Source organism: Echiichthys vipera (genome assembly GCF_963691815.1).
Source record: "Echiichthys vipera genome assembly, chromosome: X".
Classification (NCBI taxonomy): domain Eukaryota; kingdom Metazoa; phylum Chordata; class Actinopteri; order Perciformes; family Trachinidae; genus Echiichthys; species Echiichthys vipera.
Genome location: NC_139825.1, coordinates 14,177,393 through 14,186,808, shown reverse-complemented (window position 1 = coordinate 14,186,808; position 9,416 = coordinate 14,177,393). Strand labels below are relative to the sequence as shown.

The 9,416-nt window shown below is 40.0% G+C and overlaps 1 protein-coding gene across 1 annotated transcript; it reads left to right on the top strand.

The window, feature by feature from the left end:
- Positions 1–98: 98 nt before the first annotated feature.
- gpr37l1a (G protein-coupled receptor 37 like 1a) lies at positions 99–6,025 on the top strand (the record flags this gene model as incomplete). Its single annotated transcript, XM_083939022.1, has 2 exons — positions 99–743; positions 5,012–6,025. 2 exons carry the CDS (start codon positions 99–101, stop codon positions 6,023–6,025), a joined length of 1,659 nt encoding a protein of 552 aa, XP_083795148.1.
- Positions 6,026–9,416: the final 3,391 nt, after the last annotated feature.

Below are 9,416 nucleotides of genomic sequence, written 5' to 3'. Positions count from 1 at the left end.
ATTTAATCCAGAACTCAAAAATACTTGTTGGAGCACATGTCTTTAAAAGAGACATATAACACGGAACAGTTACATTTAGTTCAACGGTAACAGATAAAATGAGTCCTGTTGTGTTTCTTTTGCTCCTCTGTCTGCGAACCGCGGAGCTCCGTCACAGAGCACACACAGCCCGGGAGGTTAAGTCGGAGGATGCTGGACCACCACCGGTCACTGGGAAACAGGAGTATCTCTCCCCGGAAAGGACTTCTCTCGACCGGGTTGAAAGTTCTAGAGTTCCCGACCTGAAGCGGTTCGCTCGAGGAGCCAAAGATTTGAGCCTCAGGAAAAGAGACCCGCACTCACCGAGCAGCTACGGTCCTCCGCGACGGTTGGACGACCCGAGCGGGTACTTCACCACACCGCGGTCACCCACCTCCGCCCGGCCGGGCAACAACTCCTCCTCAGGCCGTGGGTCGGGGCTCCTTAACCCGCTGTTCCCGGTCACCGACGGCTCCTACTGGGCGTACGCGGTCATGCTGCTCGCGCTTGTGCTGTTCGCGGCGGGCATCGTGGGGAACCTCGCGCTCATGTGCATCGTGTGGCACAACTTCTACCTGAAGAGCGCGTGGAACTGCATCCTGGCGGGGCTGGCTTTCTGGGATTTCCTCGTGCTTTTCTTCTGCCTGCCCGTGGTCGTTTTCCACGAGCTCACCTTGAAGAGGTTGCTAGGAGACCTGTCCTGTCGGCTCGTGCCTTATCTAGAGGTGAGGAGTGAACTTTCTTAAAGAAAAGTTACAAGAGTAAAGATATTGTTTAATTAAAGTCGTTGTTGTTTTTGTTTTGATTTTAATTTAGTAGCGTTTATGGAACTCGCCTACTACTTTCCCAATGTTAATGGTCTGATAATGGAATTAATAAATTGATGAATAAAAACAACATATACTCTAAGAAATAAGTACACATAACGTAATGTAATGTTTTAGAAAGGTTTAAGTGTATTTTATTTATTTTTATTTTATACATTTATTTTCCGGCACACATCTTTTTAAAGAAGTTAACAACAGGTAACCATAGCAACAGTTTCTACCTTGGAGAAAAGTTACAAGAGTAAAGTATTGTTGAATAAAAGTTTTGTTTTATATACATATACTGTATGTATATATATATATATATATATATATATATATATATATATATATATATATATACACAATATATATGTGTGTGTGTGTTTATAAAAATACTTTGGAAAATCACCTACTACTTTCCCAATATCTGTTAATGGAATGAATACATTATTGGACAATAAATTATTGTATAAAAACAAAATATAAGAAATAAATATAAGTTACTTAAGCAAATGTTATTTTTAAATGATTATATTAAAGGAATGTGACTTTTAGAAAGGTTTAAATAAATATATTTTATTTCTTCTTTCAGTGCTTCCAGTGCTTGAGGTTGACAACAGGTAACCATAGCAACCATTGCTACACATTTTTATCAGTTAACTCCAGTTCCGCAACTGAGGATTTTTATTCCAATTATCGTTTCCATGAATCTATTGATTTTTATTTAGTATATGTTAAGTAAATAGTAAAACATGTCCATTGTAGTTTCCCAACACTTGGGGTGATGTCTGTAAATTTCTGAACTTTGGGAACAATCTAAAACACAACGATATTTAGTTTTAATTTATGTTAATGAAAGAAAAGCAGCAAATACTCACATCTGAGAAGTTGCAAGGGTGTGTTGGTATTTTTAATTGGTCAATGGCATAGGTGATTCATTAATTAAAGACAAAAGTTTAATCAAGTAGGCTATTTATAATAGCAATGGTTACCAGTTAAATTGCTAATTAAAGTTTTTTTCATTGTACCATACTGTATATATTAGGGATGGGTGTTTACAAGCATTACCTGACGAACAGTACACGATTACTCTTAGTTAAAAAGTAACTTGTGCGACTCACAGCAACTTCATGATTCTGTCACTTTCTGACTAATTATATATTCATGTTCTTAAATTTACAACTAATGAAATTCTTTAAAGCGAGTCATTTGGTGCCTTTAACGTCCCGTACGACAGGTTCCTGTTGATATGAGTCACCTGCAGAGGGAGCACCTCAAGCTCTCTCTCTCTGTTCCTCCTTCTCTGTTTAGTGGTTATTATTACTCTCATCTTCCCGTTCAATACTTGGATTGGGCTCTGTGTTTCCAGTTATGCATCGGCTGCGTTGGCCACAAATTAATCCACTGTTTTTTGCTGCCGTCAAGTTTTGGTGAAGGCGAAGGCTAGCGGATTACTTTTATCAAGTCTCAGTACAAGCCACCGTCACGGCACACAACGGCAACAAGGGTGGAGAAATGTAAAATGACAGAGGGGCAACACTGAGGGCTGATCTGGAACATGTCGGAAAAGACAAAGGCAACTCCTCACCGCTGTGGAGAGAATGAATTCAAACAATGGAACAGAGCTTTTCCCGCGTATGATCGAGGCCTCACTCTATTATAGCCCACGCAGCACGAATAGTGAACGTTACTCGAATAGTGACGTCAACAACGGGTATTCGGGTAATCAAATAATGGTGCCCATCCCTAGTATATGTATATGTACAATCACTAGGATATCATCCAGCCATAGTCAAACAGTTAAAACAATCAACTTAATGTGATGCCAATTAATTTGTTCACCAAGTCTGCCTTTGCATTGCCAGTGTTGTTTTTAGTGTTAAACTCATTGTAAATATTTTGCAGTTTGCTACAGAGACACCCAGGCTGTGATGAATGGCCTGTTTGTATCTTGTTGCTCGTCAGTTTCAGACTCACAGCAGTCTTTACTTTCAACAAACGTGCCGTTATGGGCTGTGTAGCCTCTTCAGTTGTCTGTTTTTACCATCAGCGGAGGTCGGCTGGGCCCTGCATGAAGAGACTCTTCTTCTCCAGCTCACAGAGCCAGACAATGAAACACAGAGACGTAGTTATTATGGACTGGGATGTTTATTTACTCCAAACCTAATGATATTTAATGTGCAATATCAAGATACAAAGCATGTTCTCACAACTAAAAAGCTAGAACAAGGAAACGTTTGATATTTTCATTTCAACGTTGAGTAATCGACGATACTAAGGATTAACTGATTCATCATTAAGTCTAAATGTTGATATATATGCTTATTTTTTATAATACTCATACCTGCACTGCCTGCTGTAACTGCTGCACATGTTCATATATATCTTTGTGTATCATATGTGAACACTACTGTTTATTTATATATACTTTACACATAGTAGATACATTACTCTTTTTTGCACTTCTGGTTATAGGCTGCACTGCATTATATAATTCCCTGTATTCAATTACAAGTTAAATCTGATCTATAAAAAAGTCAGAAAATAGTGAAACATATCCAGCCTAGATCAAGGTCATGTCTTGAAATGTTTTGTTTTATCCGACCAACAGTCCACAAATAAAATTCAGTTTGAAATCATTTTTAAAATACAGGAAAACTTCAAATCTGAGTGCTAAAAAATTGACATTTATGGGGGGCATTTTTGCTAAAAAATACATTTTTTAAAAATGACAAAGTTATAATCAATTATCAAAATATATTTTTCCTGACAACCAACTAATTGATTAATTGACTGCTCTAAAAATAAAATGGACTCATCATCTGTCAGGAGGATTATAATAGTCAAATGATTATCTCAGCCAATCAGTAGAGGGTGAGGTTCCCTCTGCGTATGAAGGGAAACGCTCTCACAGCCTCTTGTTGGGCTTCAAGTGGCTTCTTCAGTCTTCTGTCGCAGCGTGGACTAGCCGGACTGTGAGTCCTTGTTTTTGGCTCTAAACCTGCTCCAAACGCCTACATGGCTTTAAATCACTGAAGTGGAATTTTACTAATTTGTAATTACAGCTTGTATGTAGCATCTTTAACAAGGTCAGGCTGCTGGCCTCCTCTATTCTTTGTCACTTCACCTATTTTTATGCTAATGAATGAGTTTCTAATTAATTAATGTTCTTAAAGTGGTCTTTAGCAGTCTGTACTCTGTATTGAGCTGTGTTAAAGCAGGTCAGGCTGCCAGCTGCCCCTGCGCTCTGTTAGTTAGACTATTTTCATGCTAATTAGATCCCTGTGTTAATTATCTTCAGTTGTGTCTTAACTGTTTGAGGTCATTAAGCACTCACAGAGGGAGGACAAGCCTCTGTAATGATAGTCTGTGTTTTCGGCCAAAACCACCAACTTTAATGTGCACAAGGGGCCAATAACTGTCTCCACTCTGTAGGCTAAGCTGCTGCAACATAATGCCCCTCTATTCCCCCTGTGACTCCTTTTTATTTCCCTGTTTCTGTATTATAAAGCTGTTTCTTACAACCAAGGTCATATAATATCCGTCAGAGAAAAGCCTTACATGTGTTCTTTAAGAAACAAAACACCTTTCTGTGCTCAGACTGTCTGCAGGAAGTCTTGTTTTGTTTGAGCTCACAGTCGTGCTTTTTTAGTTCTTAGCCATACATAAGAACATTTGGGCCAAATTGGATAACTTACCCTGTGGAAGAGGGCTGCAAAGCATTGCAAGGCACCTTTATCTTTCCATTAAACATTTTAATTTGATTCACAGGTTTGTTTGATTTGCTGTGGATATGAAAAAAATGTAGCCTGAGGTGAGAGGGTGTTTCTGGTAAGATTCTGTGAGCTGCTAACAGCGAGCTGAAGCAAGTGATTACATTGTTTTAATGGTTGTTTACATTTGGCAGTTAAAATCCATTCACTTTTGGATTCTGGGTAAAATGAATTCAGTAACTATGGCGCTGTGTTTTGTTCACAACTGCAACAACAAGGTACGTTGAATTTAATACAGCTTTAATTGGAGGGGGATCACGACCAAACAAAGGTTTTTTTCTCTACCTGGCAACCCAAAATATGTTCTTTTGTACTTAATGGCTTATATATTATCTATGAAACAATGTTGTTCCCTAAGAAACATGTGCCATTAACCTTTATCTCCATGCCTCTCTGTCATTTCTCTGTCAGGTGTCCTCTCTGGGTGTGGCCACATTCAGCCTCTGTGCTCTGAGTATTGATCGCTTCCATGCCGCCACCAGTCCCGGGCCGCTTCAGGCACCAAAGGTGGAGCCCTGCCAGTCCATCCTGTCTAAGCTGTCAGTCATCTGGGTGGGCTCCATGGTGCTGGCCGCCCCTGAGCTGCTGCTTTGGCAGCTCCTCCAGGAGACTGTCAGCCTACCGACTCTCCCCAGTGATCAGCAGCAGAGCCTGCCTGGAGGCTCACTGATGGCTGCCTTTATAGCCGGAACAGACTCGTTTAAGGTAGATATCTGTGTCCGCGAGCCGTCCTTGGATCTCCCAGAGAGCATCTACTCTCTGGTGCTCACTTACCATGAGGCCCGCATGTGGTGGGTCTTCGGGTGCTACCTCTGTTTGCCACTGCTCTTCACTCTGGCCTGCGACTTGGTGACAAGGCAAGTGTTAGCCCAGCGTCTACCGCAAAAGCCGGTCGGCGACAAGGTGTCTGGCAGATGCTCCTCCTCTTCGTCCTCCTCCTCGTCAAAGAAAAAGCAGCATACGAGAGAGCAGAGGCTACGCTCCACTGTGATGGCACTCACCATTTTGTACATCATATGCAACCTGCCGGAGAGTATTTGTAACATCACTCTGGCGTATGTCTCCGATCATGTGTCCGCTGCACTGCCAGCACTGGTTCTGCCAGTGTTGAGTCTGATGGGACACTTCCTGCTGTTTGTGCGTTGCTCAGCAACGCCGGTGTTGCTGCTATGCCTGTGTCGCTCACTGGGCCAGGCCTTCATGGACTGCTGCTGCTGCTGCTGTGAAGAGTGCCTCCCTGACAGCTCCTCTTCATCCTCATCTGCCTCAACCGCCGCCACCTCCAACCTCTCCTCGCCCACATCACCCTCGCCATCCTCCCTGTCCCCCTCCAGCAAAGATGAGACGATGAAGAGCCTGTTGGCGACAGAACCAGCAGTCTGCTACGAAAGGGGGAAAGACTCAGCTATCGGGACGCCCTGCTGAGGTCCAGAACTTTATTCAACCACATGTAACTTTAAAAGATCATTTAGGTTTATTACAACCTGGGTTTTAGTTTCATAGTTTTTCCATAATTTCTATCTGTAATAATAACATTGTACTCATCGAGTTAAAAGTGGAGATCCAGGGATTTCAGTCAGACCGGTCGAGAAACACGAGCAGTCAGATGATCAGACTGGAGACTAGAGTATGTGGACACCTCTGTCTTGTTTTCCTGGTTTAGTCTAGATATCCTAGTCCCTATGAAGGGGGATCTTTTTGTGCTTTCAGTTTTGTGGCAACAGTTTTCATTTTCAACGTGACAAAGTGCACAAAGACAGGTCCATAAAGAATTGGTTTCAACAGTATGTTGTGATAGAACTCTAGGCCTGCACAGAGCCCTGACTTCAACTCCCTCCAACACCTTTGGGATGAACTGTGAGTATCACGTATCACCCTAAACCAGTGTAAGACCTCACTGAAGCTTGCGGCTGAATGGGAGCAAATCCCTGCAGCCAGGTTCAAACATCCATTGGAAAGACTGAAGAGAGGCGGCTGTTAGAGCAGCACATTGATGCCTGTGATTTTGGAATCAATCATTGAACTTGGTGTATTTCAATCAGGAGGATCCAGAAGAACTTAATTTAAAGTGGTGCACAATAAAGTTAGAAATGTGAAGAGTCTTTGGCAATTAGACCCCATCATGACAGGGTAGTGATTCCATGGTTAGTGCAGGAACATCACCCCGAGAGACTACACACTTGTGGTGGTGAAGAGAGTTGGCTGAAGATCTGGATGATGTGATTTTGAAGGGTCCTTGGGTACTGTTTGAAATGACAACTGACAGCAGCAACGGAGGGGAACAGATTTTGAAAGTTTGACAGCAATTATATCATTAGCGTAGGTCAATTGTGGTAAAATCTGGTGAGTTTAAAGCTGAATAACTTTTTATGAAAAAATACATTGTCTTTTAACACCTAATTACATGATATCGTATCATCATACTCACTGATATACGATCCAGCATTTTAGGAAACAGCTAAAGACAAAACAGAATGCCGCCGAAAAGTGCACATTTTTTACTTTTCCGACCTCAGCTAGATCATCAGTGGAAAAGTCCTGGAAAGGTCCTGGAAAATTAACTCTAGAAAAAGTGGGAACCCTGACATGGTTGACTTTGTTTTCTCATCCAAATGAAGTTTTTCTGACCGACAGATTTGTAGGTTTGTTAGAAATGTCTAAATTACTCTTTTTTTTACGTCAGCTCACGGCTCTTAAGTTGGTGGGTGAATTGTTATTATTACTGATGATGAATGATGGACAACACTACCAAAATAAAATCTACGTTGTAATATATTGGAATAATCCTTTAAGTGTGTATGAACTGGCGATGTCGAGCCACTGTAGGAGCAGAAACATGTCTCATTAGAGTTGGATGATTATATTCAATATAGCGTTTTTTTAAGGAGTTAAGTGTTATCCACCTGTGATGGATTTAATCTTGTTATTGTAGGACTGATTTTTTTTTTTACAGTTTTCTTTTTAAGAAACATGTTATGGTTATTATTAATTCTCTAATGCTCATTCAGGATATTACGTACTGTACAAGACAGAGACACTGGATAATTTGAGTTTGGGGGATTTTAAGTTCCTTTTTTTGTCAGCAGACTGACTGCTGCAAACTTTTCAAACTGTTTTTTTAAAACACAATTTCACCGTTGTAAGTTAAACATGGGATCATATTAGAGATCAATCCAAATTTTGAAGCTACAAGAAACAATTCACTGTTTTATTTCTTTTTGTTTAGTAAAGTTTAGATATTTTTGCATCATGTGAGTGATTTCTTTGTGTCTTCTAGTCACTATAACTGATACAGGCAGTGGATATGTAGATGAATGCTTTGTGTTTACAGCCTTTAATTTCACTAATAATTGGAATAGAAAAGTGGGCGTAATGCAGTTAAACGTTCAATAGCAGGATCACATCTTAAAAAACAAGTCTGCTGATATTCTGTATTTCTATTATTGTCAACAAATCCGATGAAAAGAATAAACCACTTAAGTTTTATCTGTGTATCCAAAGCCTTATATCTCTTCGTCCTTTGAGCTCCACTATTGTCCAAAAACTATTAAAAACAGATGAACTATGAACACACACTGCAGTTTATTTTGACCGACCTGCTGCTGGAGATACTCGCCAACATCACATATGGATTAATCCGCTGCTGAAAATAGTCCCGAACCAATGCACTATTTCCTCCTTATTGAGTAACATTCACTAAACACTACGGTGATCATTATTGACGTGGGTTTTTTTTGTTTTTTTTACTGAAGCTACATATTTGTGAGGTATTTTTAAAGTTGTATGTCTTCATAAAGAACCAATGAGCTTGGAGCTGAGAGCTGTTTTGGTCTGACTGGATGTTTGACAATAAGAAAAAACAACATCCAAATCCTGTAAGTCTCTGGGGCTCAAATAAAGCCTAATATTTACAAAAATCAGTCTAAAAGAACAGCAATGATTTCATGCACACTGTCAAACATGTATTTATATTGTTGTAAAATACTGTATAAAATAGGGATTTTCTTATAATCAGAATCAGAAAACCTTTAATGTCCCGCAGACGGGGAAACTCGTTTGATTTAAATCTGCAGACATCCAGTTCTAGTTAGAGATGAGTCAAATGTTAAACTGCCAAGCATGAGTACAGAGAAACTCAGAAAGAAAAAGAGGAAAAACAGTCGTGAAACTAAAAGAACTGGGGGAGGACAACTTTTCTTTTTTACAAAGAAGGAAAAACAGGCCAGGAGACAGAGAGAGAAAGGCAGAGTGAACATCTGCACACTTGTGGAGAATCCTGTGGATTAATTTTATTTGGAAAAAAGACAGACGGCGGATGTTTGCTCTGATCTCAACTGGAAGGAATGCTATACAGCAGCGCTCTCACACCCACTGAAGGAGAAAGTTGTTCACGCCTGACTGTGACACTTCTTTTTGTCATTATTCAATTATTGAAGGTCACAGCTTCACAATAACAGTTGGCCTTTGAGTTTCTGCAGACATGATAAACACAGTCGCTCTGTGACCAGTTGCTGTGGAGAGCAGACAAGAATGCCTCGCTTACTCAAGTATTTTTCAGGCGTTTCTCAGTATTTTCTTTTTAATATGTTGAATTTTTAAAAAATGAATCTTACATATCTACTAGCAAACAATATCAATGTTTAATAATAATTTGTAATGTAAAGCCAGAAAGTCATCTTGTTCATTTGGACATGAAAAACCTAATACACAGTTATGTAAAGAAAGTTGTCTCACAGAGCCCCTGAAGCCCCAAAAGATAACTTGTTAATAATAATAATAATAATAGTATAATACTACTAATAATAATAGTACAATC